Genomic DNA, 22,686 nt, shown 5'->3' with positions numbered 1-22,686 from the left:
CATGTATAAACATGGGGCTAATAGAGACTAAATAGTTCTCTACAAAACCAAGGAAATACACAAATAGTATCCTGTTACTTTAAACAGTCTATATGCAGCATAATACGGATTCATTGGGATCTTTCATGTTAAATATGAAGGTGAGACTGTATTTCACCAAGTGTTTTCAAAGTTTGCTGGGTATTTAGATAAGCTCTAAAATCAGAAAAAGGGAAATCCTGCCCTTAGCCACATTGCTGAAATCAGTGAGACTTCTTGCTGTGTTATACAGGGTACAGTGAAACAAAGTTTTCCATACAAAGGAGCTGTCTTGTCTCAGTTCAGTCTTCTCCACAACATGGTCCACAGAGTCTTATGCTGGTGACATAAATGAGGTTACAAGTTGGAGAGCAGACATGCAGCTGGGAAAGAGATTTCTGCTTGCCTCCTGATCAGCCCCTTCCATCAGCTCAGCATTGTTTTAGCAAGCTGAGAAACACAGTGTAGTCGATGTCTCTTGGCCCAGTCATTCCCATCATGGACTCATCTGGTGCAGGGGCAGTCAGATGGGTGATCCTGGTTGTCTGTTCTCCATAAGGGGTCCCCAGAAAGCATTAAAGTAGTTAAGGGATGTTACTTACCTTCTCTGCCCCTCAGTCTCTCCCACTCATGACTAATGCTTTATGTATTTTGGGGGGACCATGGGTCAATCTCTACCTGAACACAGTTCTTATAATAGTTAATTGTGTATATACATATTTAGTAGTATATATTATTTTAATATATATATACATATGTACGCTACCTAGAATTTCCAGATGTTTGCATTTTTGTGCCTTTTATTTAACATTCAACTTCTCAAGAGATTTTTGGATGTTGGGTTTTTTAGATGACAGGATAAGATTCCGTCAAAAAGAGAAAAGTAATGTTATTCTTCTTCTAAAGATACTCTGTCTGTGTTCAAGACTTCTACCCCCAATTTAGTTTGAAACATATATCTACCATTTCCATAATTCCAGTGTTTGGGGTTTTTTTAAGAAAACCCAAAACAAATAATGTGGGCCAAGCACGTGAATTCTGTGAACTGGTTTGGATTAAAATGCTCACTTTGCAGTCCAACAAGAGTACATCCTGGATCAACAGGAAGTCAACATAAGGAGCAAACTGTAAAGGAGAAATTCCTCTTGAAAACATGTAGGATGCACAGACTGGGGAGTTACATTTGCTGTGGAGGCAGTATTGAGGTGCAGAGAAACGCAGAGCAGATAAGGGAAGGAGTTGCATCTGCTTGACTGTATTTATGCAAACTATGATGCAAACATCACCAGCATGTGGGATTGGAGGGGTTGCATCTAGTCACACGACTGCACATCACACATTACATGAAGTAACCTGCTGTTGTCACTTCTTAAAGTTGCACTTGCTTGCACTGAGAGAAAAGGAACCAGTTCTTAAAATCATTGCAGACATCTTATGTCCTTTAAAAACTGACTGGAGACAGTTGTTGGTTTTTGGTTTTGTCTTTGCTTGTGTTTTGCTTGTTTGTTTGTTTGTTTTAAATGAACTTGTGAGATCCCGAAATAAGATTATGAAGAAAATGTCTAATGGCCTATAATGAGAGTTAATTACCTTCCTGCCCCAGCAAAACGCATTGCCCATCTTGCTGCTATAAAGTCATAGAAATAAGTCTTGACAGGAGTTTGACAGGCATCTAAATGGTCCCTCTGTCAAGACAGATGAGCAAGGCCTAAATCATCCATAAAGCTGCCTGTGCCTATTTGTTTTTCGTGAAGACTCTCACACAACACCCTGGTTAGTCATCTTACCGCGGTGCGTCCTTTACCTGCATCAGTATGACATGCTCAGTAATGATAACCTTCTCACCCCTTAATTTTTCTGGTTAAAACATTTGTCCTTTACTAGGTTGAGAGGAACACACTGATCTATACTTGAGATGCTGAGAAATACTTCAGTTTTCACAATGATGCTCTGAGTACTTAATGAAGGGGTGCTTAAATACAGATATGTGATTCATCTGGAAGTACCTGCAAAATTCTGTGCTGCACAGAAACATATGCAGGTCATGAAAAGGATACTTTGAACTTAAACCTTACACGTACCTTAGTTACAGCAGCTGCCACAGAACTACAGGTATCAAAGCAGCATAGCTCTGGCACTATCCTAAATCTTAGGGTCGTCCAGGGACTTAAATTTCACTAGATAGTTGACTAAGGAGATGATCATGCTCTTCCTCCCAAAGTAGTATTTAAGATGGAGGTCTGACTTTCCCTTACTACTGGCTGATGATATTTGCTCTGTAGGACTCAAGCTTTCATTTTGCCAAGTCCCTCTGAAGTCAGTGGTCCTGGAGCAAGTACAATGGTACATTGTAATGACCCAACCGCCCCAGGAACTCAAAATTCCTGGTTTGCCACTACCATTAGCTGCCAACTCTTTTTTCCTTTTTGTTTCTTTGGTTTTGTTTTGTTTTGTTTTTTTTTTTCTCCCATGTGTCTAGCAATGGGTCCAGATTGCACATGGTAGGGCTCAGGTCTCCAATGCTGCTAGAGGGCAGAGGGGGCATGCTCACACCCTGCAGAATCTCAGTGGCTTGGGATCAACTACTGTTTCAATGCAAATGACATTTAGGTTACAAATGCACATATTTTTGAGCAGCAATCAATTAACTGTGCAGATTTAGCTAAAAAGTCAGACACATCTGACTTTTAAAAATCCAAGCACTGAGAAAGCAGATACCTTCACATTGTTAGTGTTTAGGATTTGCATCTTTGAAAAATGGCTCAGATTTTGTTTATTGAGGTTGGCAAAGTATGGAGGAGGATTTGGGAAAAGAGGTATGGTTGATTTTATCCCAAAACAAAATTATTTTGCTACATAAGCCCTTTGTAATGGCAATACTGGTAGATATTTAATTAAGGTAGTGCTAAGAATTTCAATACAGAGAAAACTGTCTGTTCTACCTTTGTTGTTATTTTATTTCAGCTAAACATATTTATTAAGTAAATTAAATAAAAAAAACAAGTCTTACTTTCAGTGTCCCATGCCACAACAAGTTTTTTAATTTGTTCTGTGTTTCTGTACCTAGGAAAGAATAACAACCAGCATCTTCCTCATAGACTTAGTTGCTTAAACAAAGCAACCACATAAACTCTTCTACCAGAGCAAACGTTCATTAAACTGAGTTTTCATGTGTTGTGTGTGGTGTTAGAGAGGAAACATATAATTTCCTCCTAAAATACACCTTGAATCCACAATTCAAATGTCAGATGGTTTCCTACTTTTTGATACACTGATACTTTAATCATGCATTTCTGCTGTTCCTGTGAAATGTATTAAAGACAAAGCACCCTACTGTCAAGATATTGTAATTACTGAGGTCATATCAGCATTCCTAATATTACTGTCACTAGTGTATGGTACTATTTATAAAGCAGAGAAGTGAAATTTACCTTATGTGTGTAATGCCAATATTTCAAACCATCTTGAAATGAAGAAAATTTTTCCATCCAAAAATATTCTGATTAGAAATTACTCAGTAAGTACCTCTAAAATGGAGCTTTCCTGCAAAGTCCAAGGGTGATGCCAACCCTAAACTCAGTATGTATGGTAGACCAAATTTTTACTGGCTGCAAATCATCACCCCTCCACTGAAACCAAAGCTGCCATAAAGACTGCTGTAACCACACCATGTTTCCACAGTTGAAGCTCAAACTGTGTTCTTAAACCCCAGATGCTGAATTTTGCTTTTCAAAGCATTCTACTGAACAGGACAAGACAATATCATCAGTGAAGAAAGAAAACCACTATAATGGCAAAGCATTTCCATTTTGTACATCCATATGAACACAACAGACTGTGAAACAAGTTGCACTTACATGTTGTAAACATGTACAATATTAAAATCAACATGTTCATTATTAAACTCCATATTATGGACGCTTCTTTTACCGTCAGCTCATTTGTGTCTTTAGAAACTAGGAATGCCTTCTGCAGCACTCCTGGGAAGTGCAGTGTGCCCCAAAGCTATTCAGAAATACAGCATTCAAGGCAGAGCCACTTTATTTTCTTTAATGACTAAATCCTCCACTTCCCATTGTTCATGGGTAAAAGTAGAAATAGCAATACGTGAAATACTGTTGTCTGAAAAAATAACCACCTTCATATTCCTTGAAGTCTGAAAAATAGGTATGTGACTTGAACAAATGCACATAATAGTATTTTCTTGTAAACGATCCACTGGATTAACCATGGGATGGTCTGCAACGGTGGTGGTCAGTTAGTTCCTCTTCCCCAGCTCCTCTCTTGTTCTACAGTCATGGTGCTGGCAGCTCACTCCTCACACTTGAGAGGAAGCTTTAGTAGTGCATGGTGGCTGTGTGCATGTGCTGGTGGCACAAGCAGAGCAAACCCCTTCCTTGCAAGGCATTGCCTCATGCACAGATAGTGAGAATTCAGTCCCCTTTCACAGTGCTGGCTGTATGCTTGTCCCTCACAAACTCATTCTGGGAAGGAACTTCTCCAGTGAGATGGTGACTCCTGTAGATAGACATGTACAGAAGCCCTCCACTTAAAATTTACAAATGAAGTGTAAAGTTTAGGGTCTAGCTGTGTCAGTGAAGGACAAACTGAGTCTGGCTGAACACAATATATAAAAATGGTTTAAAATCACTAAGGATGAAATTGTCTTCTGTTTTCAAGGTCTTCACTGAGCTGTATTGTGTAAGTCATTCCTGAACACTGAAGAGAGTTGTTCACTGCTCATCTAAGTCAATGGGGATTTGTTTGCTAATTTCAGTAGAATCTAAAATAGATTATCAATGTTTATGGCAGGACTAGTTTAAGATGAGGGACTCTGAACCAGATTCTAAAAATAGATGCTTCCTGTGCTAAGACATTAGTCTCCCATTTCTTACCTGGGATCCTTTACTGCCACAGTCATAATTTTATAACAGAGACAAGCACTCATCTCAGAATGGCTATTAAAGAAAATAATGATTTCCAAACAAATTTCACAGTTTATTCAGAGTGAAAGAATTGTACCCTAATGATGAGTTCCTGGGAAGAGTGATAGGCTGAAAATTTTTCCTGTAAATAAAAATTCTTGATCTACCAGTATTGTTAAACAAAAACTATTTTGAGATGCCTTCAGGACTTGTGTGATGCAGCCTAAAGAACTGATCTGTTTCTCTGAGGGTGTGTGAGATCTTGGTATGCAACAACTATTTCACCTTCCTTTGCTTTATGCACCTGCTAATGGGATTATAATATTTTGGGGTATCCTTTGGGGATGGTAATATTTTAGGCATCCTTTGGAGATGAAGATTTGAATGCTCTGGAGTGACTCTTCTTCTGTTCATATGTTTGATTTGTCTTGCAATGTGCAAAATCTTTGAAGCAGTCATTGAGCTTATTAGAAGGGGGAAAATAAAGGACTACATTTCAGTTACATCTTGTGAAAGTTGATAGTTCAAAATCTAGTGTTAAAGAAAAGTACTGAAAGCAAAAAGTACTGAAAGCAAAAAGTACTGAAAGGGTCCAATTGCCTCGTACTGGTTCTTTCTTTCCTATTTGCTACGGGCTACCTGGCACTTACTACTGTTGGATAGTCACTTCCCATGGCTGGTATCAGGAGATGTGAAGATTACATAGCCTGGAGGGTAGGTCCATGTTCACTCCCTGCTGCAGTGTGCAGAAATAAATGCTATTCCCAGATCTGCACCAGACTCCCTCTACGCCATTGCTGTCAGAGGCTGATGTGGTTTGAATACGATGTGTTTTCACCTGGTCTTGCCTTCTGACATAGTGGCTTGGATTTGGACCCACCCTTGTCCCCACTTTGTTCACAAGCAGAATGTGAAATGATGTATTTGCAGTGGCTGGTGCTGAGCTAGGCAGACGTCTCCCCAGATTTTAATGCCACAAGTTCAGAGTCCTCTATGTATCTTCCATTTAACTGTTCATTGTTGGAATCATGATGGTACAGGTAGACAGGGACCTCTGTGATTGATGTTGCAGTGTAGGAGGTAGATCGCGTGGAACAGTGTTCTCGGCGCCTTTGGCCCCACTGGGTTTTGTACTGTGCCCACTGCCTCTTCAAAGCTCCTTGTACCTGTTAAAGAAACACATAGCTAGGATGAGGCATAATCTAAATCCCTATAATAAGACATTATAAAAGATGTGGAAAGGAAGGAAAAGAAAGGAAAGGAAAAGAAAGGAAAGGAAAGGAAAGGAAAGGAAAGGAAAGGAAAGGAAAGGAAAGGAAAGGAAAGGATTGAGGTCTAATTCCATCATGTTCAGTCTACCTTTCTCCTCTCCCCTGCTCCCTGTTCCAGAAGAAGCAGCAGCAGTTGCTCAGGTCTCAGCCTCGCTGCTTACCCTATGGTAGCAATTACAGTTGCTGCAGTTGCTGCTTGTGAAGAGAGGGTATAGGTTAGCTGTTCCCACAAGAGGTAAATGTGGAACAGATTGCTACAGGGGAACGCAGTAGTATGCTGCAGTAGTATGCTACAGTAGAAGAGGGAAAAGAAAGGAGGGATGTGGATTAAAACCTATCTAATGCTTCAGCTGGATCCTTGCCCCTGGAATAGCAAATGCATTGTGATCTCTGTAGAAAATTAACCTTGAGCAAAACTGGCTATGAATGGCAAGTACACTTCAAGAGCTTTCCAGGTAATTTTGTAGGAAGAGTTAGAGGATTAGTACAGCTAAACAGAGGTTTTGTTCAGGTAATTTAAGAACAGGTTACGCGCTGGCAAAAAAAATTAGCATTGGTCATAGCCCTCTGTATCACAGAGAATCTCAAACTTTGGGCACTAACCTTCTAGGAATAAAATCTTTTATTCAGCATTTACATTAAGAGTGATGTTATATATATGGTGCTAGGAGATGACTTAATCTATTGAGTCCTTCCAGTGAATAAGAATCCCTGCTCCGAGTGCATATTCAGGCATGCTGCCACTCATACTGTAACTAAAGCTGGACACAGTGAAGATAAAGCAGAAATCTTGGGTGTGCACAGCCACTCTGCAAACCTGCAGCTATCTATCTCTTCAACACCACCATCATGATCTTTAGCACCTCTAGCCACCGTGCACCTCTAGCCACCGTGCACCTCTGGCCTTCTCTTATGCCCCTAAGTATTGAATGTGTTTTCATTTCACAGCAGTTCATCCATTCAGATTAGTCTCAGAGTCTCGAATGAAGATGGCAAGAACATGCTTTTACAGCCTTCCTGTTCCTCTCCTATTGCCCTTCCCCTGCCCCTTGCATAGACCTCAAGGGTTTGATTGCTCTTGCATGGGGAGAAAAGCTGCTGTGAAGGTGATGAGCTCCTTCTGAATTCTCAAGCTCAGTTGAACTGGAGTCTGATGGACCACCAGGGCAAGCACATGTTTGGAGATAACATGTTTAACTGAAGAGGGAAGAACAAAGTCACTGAGTCTTAAGAAGCCTGCCATGAGGAGCTTATAGTTCTCTTCTCAGAAGGGAGTGACACTTAAACTGTATGTATGGTCCAGGAGAGAACAGGCACATCCCTTCCTGTTCAGCTCACAATTATAAGTGCCATTATACAGGTTTAAAAGGCTCCACAGAGCAGTGAGAGCACAAGGTCAAAGCAGCTGTGTTTTTATTCTCTGCTGAACTGCTGGCCCATGCAAGAATCTGGCCACAAATGGATAATGGATAGTACAAGCTGCTGCACTTGAGCAAAGCAACGTGCTAATCTAGATTTCTGCCATGAATGATTCCAAGGATCTCAGATGATCATAATTCAGTGCCAACTAAAACTGGTCATGCATAGATTTTAAATGTGTAAGCAGCATTACTGAAAATCACATGCATGGCCATAATATATTAACAACCAAGGAGGATCCTGGGGACCGGGAGGGGCAGGATGATGCCTGCCATGCTTTCTGCTCTGATAGCAGATGAAAGAAAGTAAAGTCAAAAGAAATGAAAAGCCTGAGTTTATTTGCTCTGCCTTTCAGGAGTTTGAAGATTTTTCTATTTCCTATTAGCCATTCATGCCTCTTTGGCACTCAAGATATATGGCTGGGGTTTTTTCCAAACAGACTTTCCATTTTGCTGGCCAGCCTTGCAGTCTAGAAGCAATCTCAGGCCTGGAAATACAGTCTGGTGAGCAGACTATTGCAGAGACCTTGTATCATCTGTACAACACTGTTGTTGTTGGACACAGAACTTACAGTGTTGCTGGACACTTAGATTTTATATGAAAATGCACAAGAAGATCTGTCATTTTAAAAGTCACATGCAAACCCATTGTTTATGTGTTCTTCCACTTGAATGCAGGCATCACTACAGCTTTTTATTACTATTTTTACATTTCTTTCTATAGATGGGCTCATGACACTAAAGGGAGGTAGGTGAGGTAATAGGCAATGAACGCAACATAAAACACTGTCAGGTGGTACTGAGTTTAGCATTGTTTGTCCTGGCTAAATTTCATGTATTCCAGCCTTGAAGTTAAATATTCCAGTAGGAAAAAGTAAATCCCAGAGTATCCAGGCTCCTGTGGTACTAAAATTAATCTCCTTGCCCCACATCCAACTTTCTCACGAGAAACAATTTTGAGCTCTATGGCAGCAGATGTACACAGCAGCTTGGAAACAATCTCCTGCCATGACTGAAGACCAGACTGTGGCTTTGCTCTATGTCCTGCTGTACACAGCAAGACTGGGGGAAGTTATCTCAGCTTAGTTTTCTTGGGCAACCAAACTCAGACCAGCACTCCCATTGTGGAAGGACATAATACCATCCTAGCATTCATCAGTCTGTTGCTGTTCCTCTATAGGTTTTGTGCCTTATATATCTACACATTGTGTAATTGCAGGAACAAATGCTACTCTAGTACAGCTAGTGTAGTTACATAAACTTGCTTGATGTTTATTGATAATGTGCTGATGCAAGTAGCACCTAACTGTCTTGAGTCCGTATTAGAGAGGTGTCACCTTTGACTCTCTACCCACCTGTATGAAAATAACGAGTGGGTTTCTTAGCATCTCCGGCATTGACCATGTTAGTCAGCCTGCAAGTCGGAAGCGGACACAACAATTTTGAAAATGGGTGTAATGGTGAAAAGTACCCAAGCACCACCAAAAGTCACTCTCAACATGCCTGGGAAAGCTGAATCCCCATGGCCGTTTGTTCTTACCGCCCAACACTGATGAATGTTTCTGATAGCCACTCCACTGAGGAGTCATTAATCCTAGATGCAGCCTGGAGCTACCTGGAGGTAGTTAAGCCATTCATGTGATTACTTATGGAAGCAATAGAATACAAAACTGGAAGCCACATTTCAATATAACATTAATTTTTATCTCATTTTGGGCATCATCCTTTCCAGATGTGTCCCCTCAGTGATGGCTCACTGACAATTGATCTATCCAAAGTGGATAATCCAGATAAGAGCCCTTCATAAGAGGCCTTTTTACTGTAGGCTGCCAGATGTGTCAAAAAGGCTTTCAGAGGCAACTAGGGGTTTGATGACTTGCTGTCATTCAGGATTTGGATCTAAACCATGCATCGTCAGTCTATGTAAGGAATGTCTGGCTGCTATTGCTGCTTCCTGAAAGCAGCTCAGTCAATGCAGAAGTCCACAAAGTGCAGCGTGTCTCTGAGGTTGGACATCTGACTATCATATATGAATATGGTGCATTTCCTTAATACAAATACATATATTCTGAATTCTAAATTAAATGTAATACAATACTTAATGAACAAAAAAAGAACTGTGTATTTGTTTTAGAGTAATTTTCATTCCTGGAATGTGGCTTTTAATTTTCTGCCTTGCGTACTATAGATTAGTTCATATGACAGGTAAACTCATCCATACCCTGCAATCTAATTTTGAATTAAATTATATGTATGGTCTACCATGATGCTGACAAACAGATATTCCAGATATATTCATTACTGCATAACTTGAAAATTGTATTCCTGGAGTTTTAAATATGAATATGCTTTTCTGACACTGGAATTGCTGAAAGTACTTTGGAATTAGAGCTATCAGATGAAACATAGCTAAGAAACAAACAGCCTTTAAGATACTTTTTGCTTGCAGTGCATTTTCTTGCAGCCTTCCCTCATTTTTAGCATTGCTTTAATCTAGCCTTTAATCTAGGCACAAATCCAAATGTTCTCATTAGAGTTGGAGAATTACAAAGTAATTGACCTTTTACAGGATAGCTACCAAACATTAAGCAAATTTGGTTTTCAAAATCTGATCTGAAAAGAATGTAAGGTGATGCTGGGGAGAACTCAGAAAGAAGAAGACAATGTTAAAGACCACAATTTTTGGGTAACACATTGTTTGGAGGCAAGTGAGGACACACTGGAGCGCTGCCTGTACATAGCTTATGCAGTCATTCCTACAGGGAAAGGGTGTTTCAGAAACTACCTGGCTGGTCTCTTTCTCCATGCCAGGGTCCCCCCAGGTAGAATCAGAAGTCTTTGTGTTTCCAGGGCATGGAGATTGGACTGTGCCAGAAAGGGATGAGAGTAAGGGAGAAATGTGTTAGTAGCCTGCAGATCCTGGGGGCAGAAATGTTACAGGAAAACAGTTGTACGTCTCTCCAACTTTGTTTAATTGGATCCATGAAACCATGAACTTCTGTAACATGATCTTTACAGCTATCATTTGATGTTAGGTTCTGGTGTCATTAGCTGCTTATGCTTTGCCATACTTCTTTATGTCTCCTGAGAAGCCATGCTACAGAATTACAGTGGGAGGCCTCTAAGCTTTTCTACTGTTGCATTTCTCTGTATGTTTATGCAGGGAGCCAGCCAGAGGGAAATGTACAGTGATGTCGACAAGCGGTGGCAGAATTTAATACTCTCTTCCATACTGAAAGTTACCAAAGCAGCCAGTAGCACCTTATCAATAGCATAATTTGCTTCAAGTCGCTACCAAAACATCAGCATGGTCACATCATTACTTGGAATCTGGGGGTAAATAGGAGCACAAATACCTCTTTAAGTTGATATACTGACTGTTAATATCACAAAGTTTGTTCCATATCTAATTCATCTACTGTGATTCAAAATTAACTTTTTAAAGGACTTCCTAGCTTTGCTAAGATAGGCAGTGTCTTATTTTGCTACAGTTGAACGCTCCCGATATATTGAAAAAGCATTTTTCTTCTGTCTTTGGAAAATGGCTCGCTGTAGGAATTTAAATGGTTCTTGACATATTTTAATCTGCCTTTTTTTTTTTTTTTGCTAAAACGAAATAGTGAAGTGGACCTAAAACCAGCTGTAGGTACATAAAATATTGATCCAGCTGTAAGAGAATGAGAGACATCTTTGCCTCAAGTGTTTTTATTTCTCACTTACTACATGAGAAACACTGACCTTAAAAAGGCTAATCCTCAAAGGAGTGAAAGTAATCACACTCCTTCAGGCTCCTTTACTCTGACAGTGCTACAGGGGATAGCATCTGCCATGGCTCTGGGGCTGAATGCAGCACAGGGCTCCCCAGGACAGGCCCCCAAAGATCCCCACTGCTTCTTATGGGGCATCCTCGTCCTTCCCACTATTCTGGGGCAGAAATGGAAGCAGAGAATTCTTCTTTACTCTGACGTCTGTCTCAGAATTGCAGGTGGTAGGGTAAGAATCTCATGCCTGTCCCTCTTTTGGTGCAATCTGCTTTGTAAAGGTAGCACTCCTGATTCATCTGCTCAGAGATACTCAAATCTCGCTCTGCAGAGATCTTTCAAAAATGCACGCTGCTGCTTGTTTATAGAGAGTAAAAAGTGACATGTGGTTTCGAAGTTTGCGGTGTTGCATGATTAATGAAGGCTATTGTGACTATCTTTCAAGTTCCGTTCATTTGCTGCATTTTGCATGCTTACCTCACCATTGAAGAAGCAGAATATAGTTGCCACAAGTAAGCCCTAAGAGAAAGTAAAAGAAAAGAGTTTAGAGATCAGAATATGTAAATTTTTTGTGTGTTGTTTGGAAATTTGGACTTGATGGATACAAGAAAAAACATTACTCCACTTCCTATGCATCACAGACCCTCCACTTAACCTCCCCCTTTTTCACAGTTATCTTATTACATTGATTTTTGTCTTTCAACATATTTTAACATTTTCTTCTATATTACTAGCTGTCCTGGTTTCAGCTGTAACAGTTATTTTTTTCTCCTTCCTAGTAGCTGGTGCCGTGCTGCATTTGGCTTTAGTCTGAGAACAACGCTGATAACACACCGATGTTTTAGTTGTTGCTAAGTAGCGCTTACCCTGATCGGAGACTTTCTCAGTCTCATGTTCTGCCAGTGAGGAGGGGCACAAGAAGCCATGAGGAAGCAGAGACAGGACACCTGACCTGAACTAGCCAAAGGGGTATTCCGTACCACAGCACATCATGCCCAGTATATAATCTGGGGGAGTCACCCAGAAAGGATCGATCGCTGCTCAGGTCAGGCTTGGTATCGGTTGGCGGGTGGTGAGCAACTGTATTGTACATCACTTGTGTTTATTTTTTTTTCCCTTTTCCCTTTTAGTCTTATATTTTCTCCCCTTGTTATTTCCCTTATCATTATTATTATTATTAGTAGTAGTAATAGTAGTTTTATATTATACTTTAGTTACTGGACTGTGGGAGACAATGGAAACTATTTGATTATTGCCAAAGAGAAGTAACTGCTTGGCTGGAGAAGAAAGAGTTAAAGAAGAAACAAAGTACAACCAAGCAGAGCAACCCAGCTGGCTGAAGAGGAGAGAGCATAAGATACCAAGACATCTGGCTGAGGAGGAGAGAGCATAAAGATAAGAGACTGGCTACTCTGGGACTGGCTGTGAGAAAGCAAGCAGTGTTAACAAACAAACTATAAGTCAGGAACTAAACATGATAGGCTACAAATAGAATGGTATAAAAGCTAGAGCAATAGGCTAAAAATAACTGTTGTTAGAATGGTATAAAAAGTTAGAGCAGTAGGCAATAAAGCGATTCACTGCATGAAGATGCTCTGGGTCCGTGCCTTCATCCCCTCACTGGACTGTTCTTATCTCAACCTGTGGGATTTACATTCTTTCGATTCTCCTCCCCATCCCACCCAGAGTGGGGGGAGTGAGTGGCTGCGTGGTGCTGAGCTACCAGCTGAGCTTAAACCATGACACTAGCATGTACAGATTATCTATTTTGGCTATGAAGTTATTTTTGTACAAGAAGAAAGGAAAGGAAATTTCCTTTCTAGAAAAGGAAAATTAAATGGTATGTAATGTAGGTCGATATTTTGCTTACAGTGGAGTACCACACTGCACTGACTTTGCTGAAGAGATGCTAGAGGACTTTTGTCCTATACGTTCCCAGAGTGCAGTTACCCAGTTAAAAGTTCTTGGGCAGGGGGAATCCTTCTGCACCAGGAAGGTTTTAAATTTAACTGTATGTCAGAATAAGTGAATTTGTATGTGTGGTATCACAATGGATGGAGAGGATGTGAAAAGAGGTATAAGTGGTTAGAAAAAGGAAAAAAAACCCCAAAACACAACAGTTCAGTTAGAAGGTGATAGTTGGGGGTGGTGCAGAAAATAGAGAAGAGAGATTGTAGATCATGCTGAGTCCTAAATGGCTTAAAATTAATTTAATTATTGCCATGGTTGCTCAGATAATATTTCACTACTACTATAAGATTAAACAGGGTGAAGGCAGGAACACAAGGTGGGAAAGTGTGTAATTAATAAGAGAAAATTCTTGCACACAGAGCCTGCCATTCAGAATCATGTAGTTTCGCTGGTCCACATCCTAACGGCACTCACTCTTATTAAAATAGTGTTACATAGCACCACTGGGAGCCAAATGCCTTTAAATTACTTAAAGCAGTTATTATAAACTAAATGTATAGCAGTTTGTGAAATGGAGGGGAAAACTGCAGTACAATAGCTTGTGTTCCCAAGGGCTGCTTTGAAGGGCTTTACAGCTGTATCTTTTTTATAAACCCTCATTTAACTCATTACCAGTTAAATTGTAGCTAATGCTTTGTAAAATGTCTTGGACTCTCAAATGCATATTTTGGACCACAAACACAGGGTAAGAAATAACTGTTTTAACAAAATACATATTAGAGATACACAGGTTGGTTTGAAGAGGTGCTAACCACTGCAATTTTGGCAATTATTTTACTCCAATAATTTTTTTTCTACTACAGAATTTGTAATTCAACATGACTTCAAATATCAATGCAGAAAAGCACGTGTGAGGAGGAGGAAGGGTAGCCATAGTGAGAAAAAAGAAAGTTTCTTTTTATGCTTTGGTAGAACAGTGAGTATTCTCAAAACCCTCAAATCCGAGTATACAATATGCAATGCATGACAGATTGTCCATAAGCTCTGATTTGAGGAACCACAAAGTCAACCAAAACCTTACACCTCTAAAGCAGGACTTTGTCAGACCACAGATTCCTAAATGGAAAATTTATGCAAGGAGAGCAAATGCGTCACTTCCCGGTGGCCTATATTGGTTTTCTCTTGTGCTGCACACACTACAGTAATTTGCACAGTATTGCAAAACATCTGTCGTTGAACTGCCTGGTACATGGCTGCAGCAGGGGTCTTGCTAGTTTGCCAACGTATGTTTTTATTAACAGTAGTCAGCTAGCAAATGAAGTGAATCTTGATCTCCTCTGGGAGTAGGGACACTCAGTGGACAGTCTACATGAGGCAGATACGAAAGACAGAAGGAGAAGAGAAAGTAGCAGAGAAATTTTTCTAAGTAAGTTAGTGAGAGTGCTCAGGGGGAATTTGGGAACTGCAGTTCACCCAGAGGCAGAAATTGAACCTGAACTATTGAAGTGAAGGCATTTCCCATTTCAGTTCCTGTATGGTATTTGAATTCCTCTTCTACATCCTGCAATTGCTCTACCTGTCTTCTGTTGTAGAGTGTAGTTCCCTTAACTAGCATTTTCTTGAGCCAACTTCTGACAGAAAAGCTAAAGAGGAAGCTGTGGTGATGCCTCATATCCCTTTTAGTTGCTCTTCTGGTCTGGAGTGAGTTGAGAGCACATCTGGCTCCTTGTTACTTTGAGACCATGTAGACAGTACACCTCCTGGCTGAAGAAATTATTTTCTGTAGTTTGCCTCATATATGTCTCATTGCTCTTCTTGCATCAGCAACAGCTCTCTGGGCTCTTCCATCTCTATTTCTATTTCTATTATTTATATTTCCATTTTATCATGAAGTTTTGCCCATAGCTCAGAGTACTACTGGTATCTTCAGCTGTAAAGCTGTAGACATACCAGTAACAGACCCCAGTTTTGTCTTTTCAGAACCAGGAAGGCTTAGGATGATGGTAATTCTACAATGGGTCTGTTAAAACATGTGAAAGACTGGATGTAGGTTACTTCATGTAAGGCCCACAGGTTATTTCTCGTACTTCTTTGACATACATCTTCCATATTATCTCTAACTGCTGTTGTTTTTTGCTCAGGGTGCAGTTCCTATGGAGGATGAGATCTCTAGGTCAATTATACCTTTCTGCCACTGTGTGGAGTTGTTAAACTGACCTGTGACACATTGTCTGCTGCCAGCAGGATAACTTTGGCTGTGGTACTGAAGGAAGAAATGAAGAACACATTTATTGTGATATTAAGGCCTTCAATGACTTCTTCTGAAAATCTTTATTTCTGGAACTGTGTGAAGATCAGATGAATGTGGCTTTCATACGAATCATGCATTAAGGATTGTCCAGTCAGTGTCTCTCAGACCTTCATGTACCTTACTAGCACCATAGTGAGTTTTTCCCTGTGTTGAAGTGCCTATACGGACCCAAGGATATTCTTTGCTTAACAGGTATTTCATTTCTATCTCACTTTCCTAGAAGACATGTATCTTGATGAGAAGTTCCAGTAGTTTACTCAGGTTAAAAGGAAAAAAAAACAACCAACCAACCAACCAAATACATATGCAGACACTGTAAAATTACATAGGTTTTTGATATCTCATTTGTTTTTCTTCTAGCTTATGTCTCCATAAAACAAGAAGTTATATGTAGACATGCTTATTCCTGTTATTCCTGAGTATGTCCGTGGCATTAGTTTCTGTCTTAATGACACACTGTGTTGCTGTTTAGACTTTAGTGGGATGATATATCCATTATTAATGGTAGAAGATGATGATACATGTAATTATACAGGTGGCTATGCTATAAAAAAAATCAGTTCGTGATTCACCATGTGGGCTTTGGTCCATGTCCATTCTTTTCTCACTCCTGGATCTGAATGGACAGCAAAAAAAAAAAAAAAAAAGGCAAAAGAAAAGTGTCGCCAAGGTTCTTCACAGAAATGCTTCCCATTCCCATCTCTCTCATTTCAGCAAAGATAAAGAGCTTTGAGAAAAACAGTACTGTGTTCCTCACCCTCTTAATTCACAGCACATTCATACATTGTCTTTGAGGCAAATGACTGTGTTATAAAGTGTTCATTTATGTTAGTTTAAAAAAAATAAGCAAAGCAAAGAACATGTCTGCAGCTTCTGCTGCTACTCAGGTGGGAAGCTTGTCACGAGAGGGCTGAAGATGGCAGCCCACTTGCTGCAAAATGATGGAGACATCCCATCAGCCAGAGCTCACACTTTGCTGCTTCTCCTACTCTCTGCTGGAGGTTTCATTACTGTAATTTTGTACATGAATTGTTCATGACACTTCATAATATCAATTTTTCAAAAAAACATTTTCCCCAGTTTTTATTGGCTCAAAATACTAGAAAGTTCTGAAATTAGTAATAACACAAAGAAAAAAGAACAGGAAGTAAAAAAAAGTTCAAGGCCAGATTGGACAGAGCCTTGGGTGACATGGTTTAGTGTGTGGTGCCCTTGTTCATGGCAGGGAGGTTGGAACTAGATGATCTTAAGGTCCTTTCCAACCCTAACGATTCTATGATTCTACAAAAAGAGCAGGACAATTCCAACACAGACTGGTTTCTGCTATTTGAAAGTGACTTTAGCAGAGGAAACCTAGCACATAACATCTCAAAGTGTTGTTTTTCACTGGGAAAACTGTATCATTACACAGTTTCTTGTCGGAACAAATTCTTTCTTAGTCACCATTTTCTATGCTGTGATTTTTACAATACACTGCAGTGCTTGTTTGCACCATTTCTGTGTACATGGACAATGTAACTGACATATCAAACCATCGTGTTCACTTAAAGCAGTGATGTGCTGTTGAAAAACTGTCTCTCTGTTTTAGAAAAGTCATAAAATATTAATTGTTTAACCAGGACAAAAACAGAGAATGTATTATATTTTCCACCAAAAGACATAACAATTGCACCCATGATACCTGCTTGTATATGATTGACATGTCACGGGATGCAAAAACCGACAGACTGCTGCTAGCTGATGGAGAGGCAGGCTGCGCTGTGGTTTATGAGAGCAATAGCTAGTGGGGAAATACAGCTGTTACACAAGCTAATACAATATTTGCTAATTACATAATCAGTCTTAGAAGAAAATGGGCACCAGAGGAGTTATTATGTAGCTGGCTATCTTAAATATGCATACAAGAAATGTTTGGGAAAGGATTAAGGAAGTCTATTTTAGAATACAATTTAAAATCCGCTTTAAGCAGAAAAGGGAGAGTCGCAGTTGGCTGCAGTTAGCAGGACAACTCAATAGCCCTCCTGAATGGCCAAATTTTACATGCTGGGGGGAAGCACACCAAGGTTATACTGCAGAAGTGTCACAAGCTCTTCTATGAGGTCTGCATTGCTGCCCTGGTCTGCGGACAGACCTGGGTGGGCTGTCTCCCTCGGCATGCCTAGTGGCCTCTTGGGCACAGTGGCAGTGGGACATGGCCAGCCCCCACCACGCACCCATGACGGTGCCCCCAGCACCATCCCCTATGCTGAAATGGGCAAAACGTATTAGCAAGGGGCAACTGAGGTCAACAAGGCATGGAAAGACAACCATTTCTGATGACTGAGACAAGGGCTGAAGGAACCAGTTGGAGATGAAACTGCCTCCTTTGATCCCTCACCTGATCCCATCCATCAGTACAACAGTTACACAATACTTTGGCTTTGTTTAATGGTTCCATTTTAACCTTGGTTGGTGACTTTCTACTGCATAATGATTATAATTAGGATTGTTAATTAAGATAATTAACATTGTCTCTGTAATTCTGTGACAACCTCACATGATTTGAAAGATGTTTTAAGAGTAAAATGATTATTGTAACACTTGATCTTATCCTAACTCGCTAAAACTCTAAGCAAGTTGTCAACAGAAAAGTTGTTTGGAAATACTCCTTTATAGCTCTTGAGACCAAGGAAGTGATGATGCAGATAACAACAGAAGAAACAGACTCTCATTCCTTTCAAGCAGAACTGAAATACAAGATGGCATGCACTGTAAAAATAGACCTATAACTTCAGTTATTCTATGCACGCACAGTTTTGAACAGATAAGGCTGATAGGCTCATCTAAGATGACAGGATGGATAGATTTTGGCAGGATTATTTATCACTTTGCTTAAGGAAAAAGCAGCACTGATTTTTTTAAGCTGTTTTCTTACTACGTTAAAATAATTTCTGAATTTAGCTTCAGTATGAAAAGAAACAAGAAATGGGTCACTGTACTCATCCATGTTGACCACTATTCACAAATGCATTAGAAACCTGCTCTTCCTAGTCAGTATAGGACTGGATCTATTACAGTCAGGAAACCAGACAACCAAGTATTTATTTAGGTTTGTTTTGGTTTGTTTTCTTTGAAAAACAAACCATACTTAATGAATGATGCTATATTTTCAAAAGACTTATGAAATCAAAATGCTTTTAATTTAAACTACCTAATAACGTAATTTTAACTCCTAAATGAAGCTTCATTGTCTCAGTTTTTCTTCTGTGCATTGGCTTTCCCTCTGTACAACAGTTTGTATACACAGCTAATTTTAGTATTAACCTCACAGCACCGGTTTCAGTCACTTTGAGCACTTGAACAGAAATCATATTGGAACATAAAAGCCCTCTGATCTCAGTTTTCTCTTCTTATTTTACAGGTAGTGTCATCTGATAATTTTGCTACTTTTTTCATTGTTTCCCCTATCTTGTGGTTGTTCTTTATGCAGTGGTGCTAGTCCTGCAAAGGCAGATAATGCAATAATGTGAAAGTGGTTTGGAAAAGAACATTAAAACCACAGTCATGCTCAGTTTCAGGGCAAAACAACTAACAACATTTTTGGCTAAAGTAAACACTTCACCTAAGCTGAAGTTGCTACTGTATAACATACCTGGTAATGCATTAATATATGCATGATGTAATCATATATTTCTCCAGCGAGCCGGTTTTCTGGTCTCCAGGGAATAATAACAAACTGAATTCCTAGCAAGGGCACCAGGATTAAAGTAGCTCTGACAGCTTTCATATACATGTTAGACTCAGCACGGTGGGTATCTCTCAGCTTTGTCACCAAAACTCGGACAATGTTAAGCAAAAAGAAAAAATTGACCTGCAAAAGCAAAGCCATTATAGGTGAAAGCATTCAAATCAATCAGACATTCAAAATAAAAATACAGAGCACATAAAAGGCAGTAAAATGTAACTTTCTAGCTTTATTGAAGCTCATAATGGGCAGCTTCTTGGTCACGGCTTGGGAAATACCTTGAATGTCTTCAGAAAGGAGATGTTAAGCTGCTCTGTATTGCTTCTCTTAGGAAGCCTAAAGCGATGTTTCAGGCAGGCAATGATCAGTTCTAGGAAGCACTGGCTGTTTTCACACTGATGTGGGCAAATTTAGGATTTCTAGCAAACAGTTAATCTCTGTCCTGGGTTCAGCTACAGCAGTCATTTTTTCTCCTTCTTAGTAGCTGGTGCAGTGCTGTGTTTTTGGCTTTCAGTCTGGGAACAACGCTGATAACACTGATGTTTTTAGTTGTTGCTCAGTAATGTTTACTCTGACCAAGGACTTTCTCAGTCTTATGTTCTGCCAGGGAGGAGGGGAAGCCGGAAGGAAGCAGAGACAGGATACCTGACCCAAACTGGCCAAAGGAGTATTCCACACCACAGCACGTCATGCCCAGTATAGAAACTGGGGGGAGTCACACGGAAGGCCCAGATCGCTGCTTGGGTCAGGCTGGGTATCGGTCGGCGGCTGGTGAGCAATTGTATCCTCTCCCCTTGTTATTTCCCTTACCATTATTGGTAGCAGTAGTGGTTTGTACTATATCTTAGTTAATGGACTGCTCTTATCTCAACCCGTGGGAGTTACATTCCTCCGATTCTCCTTCCCATCTCTCCGGGAGTGGAGGGAGAAAATGGGGAGTGAGTGAGCGGCTGCGTGGTTCCGAGTTACCAGCTGGGCTTAAACCGTGACAATCTCATTTTTATGTCTAAAGTTTAAATGGATGGATGAATTGTCTCCTAGGAGTAACCATGTCTCTCTTCTGAGTCTGAAAGTCACTCAGGTATCTTGCTTCAGTCCACACTGAAGATGTCTGCAGCCAGGTGAGACAAACCCCAGCATATCCCTGGGAGTATGGGACCTATGGGGGGGACAGTTTCTCTGGGGAATGTCAATGCCTAAATTTCATAGATATATGAGAAATTTCAGTTTAATATTTCAGAATAATAAAACATAAATCATCAAGCTTTGGTAAAGCATTTCATCACTTCTTAACTACTGAGAGACCTTCCAACTGTTTTACATTAATGCTGTACTGGAAAAAAAGGAATAATAAGTGACTTCTGGGGTCCCATTCAGCATTAAATCTAAACCTTATTCTCTATCCTACTTTGACTTCACTAACTCTGCTTAACCTTCACTTTTAGAATTTATGGAGGTAACTGTGAAAAGTAGAGAAGAGACTTTACAAAGGTAAAAATCCTCAGGTCTTCTGTGTCAGTCTGTCACTATGGGGTTTTTTGTAGCAAATCATTGACAACATTCTGTAGACACTGACATCTTCACAAGAAAAATAATACTGGAAATGGCATAAGCACAGGCCATAAATTATAATGGCTTATTTTCAGAACAGTTAAAGAGGGCTCTTCTTCCATAAAATCAGCCCCTTCTTTTTATTTTGTGGCTAAGTTTTACAGACTTGGAGAATGGTGATAAAAATAAAGGTTGAATGGCCTCTCCTAGAAGTTAGTAGGCATTATAACAGCAAAAGCAATCAAGATTGAACCAGTAGACTCACAGTAGATATAATTAGATGAGAACAGCAGGCTATCTATGTGGCAGGGAGGAATGGGCTTCTTCACACTGCTGATGTGCAAGACTGCTTCTCAAGAAAGGGTAGAAAGATTTCAGTTTTTTCAGCTGTTACATGGTATTCTCAGTATCCACCACTCTACTGTTCGATTTCCAAGTTAATTACTGTAGGTATGTCTATGCAGATGTTTGCAAGCAAGAGATAGCTCAAAAGCTGAAAGCACATCTTGTGTGACACACTGAGGATGGCTTGGGGCTTTGGTCAAATAAAACCATTTCCGCACCTTTCAGGAAGGTCCAGGTTACCGTGTAAAGGAGCACCACTGGCACAAGATGTTATATGCATACACATTGCTGAGCTGCACTTTGCATCTTGTCCTCCTACTCAGACAGCTCAGTCCAGTCCCTTCCCTGGACTAGTTTATCTCCCTACCTTTGGGCCATACCAGTTCAGTGACCAGTAAAACTTGTGCTGAGCTACCACCCTGCACTCAGCTCACCCCAGCTAATGCATAGCTAAATGTCTCACTGATGTCATACAGATGCAGTACATTTGTCACAAGCAAGTTACGCTTAAGTGACCTCCCTGATTTTCAAAAGCAGTTAGTGATTCTGTTTGCATCAAAATCTGATTCTTTACTGGAAGGTCTCTTTACAGGACTTGTTTTTGAAAGGTACTGTGCCTTTGTAACACTGAGTAAAGAAAACTTTAGCTACTTTCAAGTTTGGACCAAAATACGTGAAGTGCAGGATCTTATCTTCTGTACAGGCTACCAGCATTTCTAAAATAATTATTAAACTGTTGATAGAAAATAATATTCTTACCAATAAAGCTGCCATTACAGGTCCATGAACAATATAGAGTAAGTGCGTGTCAACACTCATCCAGCAGCTGGAGGGGAAATACACCATTAAAATTTACTTTTAACTCCCATAAAATGCATTACACAAATAATGCTAAGTTCCTTCAAACCCAGACATACTACTCACTTGTCATTGAAGTATCTGGCTCTTGCAACAGCATGAATAGATGCTGGCAATAAAGGGAACCCTGAAATGATTAAAGTTTAAGATCAGTCTTGGTATGTTTTTAGTGTGAATTTCATATGCCACACACACTAATGAGGCTCTTGGCCACAGAACACATGCATGTGAAATCACAGCTTTCAGGGAAGAACTGCAGTTCTGTCGTGCCCTAGTATTACTTCAGCAGTAGGATGCAAAAGGGAATGAAGTTCAAGGCAGGCCAAAAGGAGAAGCAAAGCCCACAGGCTGTGCTCTCCTGGGGTGTCACAAGGCTGCTGCCAGGCTCTCCTGCACTGTTGCATCTAGTGCAGAGAGGGGTGTGAGCAGCCAGTGTGGGAAGGATGCAGAGATCATTCAGTTCTCAGCAGAGTATTCCCTTGGGAAACCAGGGACACTTGTTAGGAGCATGTAAATTACTATTGAGCAAGAGAGAGGCACATTATCTCACATGCCAGATTATGGAGCAATAAACAACAGAGTGAGGAGCTGCT

The 22,686-nt window shown here is 40.2% G+C and overlaps 1 protein-coding gene across 1 annotated transcript in view; it reads right to left on the bottom strand.

Moving 5' to 3' along the window:
* Nucleotides 1-5,887: 5,887 nt before the first annotated feature.
* The window catches only part of LOC104399305 (calcitonin gene-related peptide type 1 receptor-like), a gene marked incomplete at its 5' end in the record, with an annotated part of 41,821 nt that continues 25,022 nt past the window's right edge, over nucleotides 5,888-22,686 (bottom strand). Inside the window, 5 exons of the mRNA XM_010015358.1 lie at nucleotides 5,888-6,109; nucleotides 11,871-11,912; nucleotides 19,247-19,465; nucleotides 21,995-22,061; nucleotides 22,160-22,220. Coding sequence (XP_010013660.1) covers nucleotides 5,888-6,109; nucleotides 11,871-11,912; nucleotides 19,247-19,465; nucleotides 21,995-22,061; nucleotides 22,160-22,220 — 611 coding nt within the window. The remainder of the gene's footprint in view (nucleotides 6,110-11,870; nucleotides 11,913-19,246; nucleotides 19,466-21,994; nucleotides 22,062-22,159; nucleotides 22,221-22,686) is intronic.

Source organism: Nestor notabilis, unplaced genomic scaffold, assembly GCF_000696875.1.
Source record: "Nestor notabilis isolate BGI_N333 unplaced genomic scaffold, ASM69687v1 scaffold34495, whole genome shotgun sequence".
Classification (NCBI taxonomy): Eukaryota; Metazoa; Chordata; class Aves; order Psittaciformes; family Psittacidae; genus Nestor; species Nestor notabilis.
The sequence above is the reverse complement of the archived record's forward strand: the minus strand, read 5'-3'. Positions and strand labels throughout refer to the sequence as shown.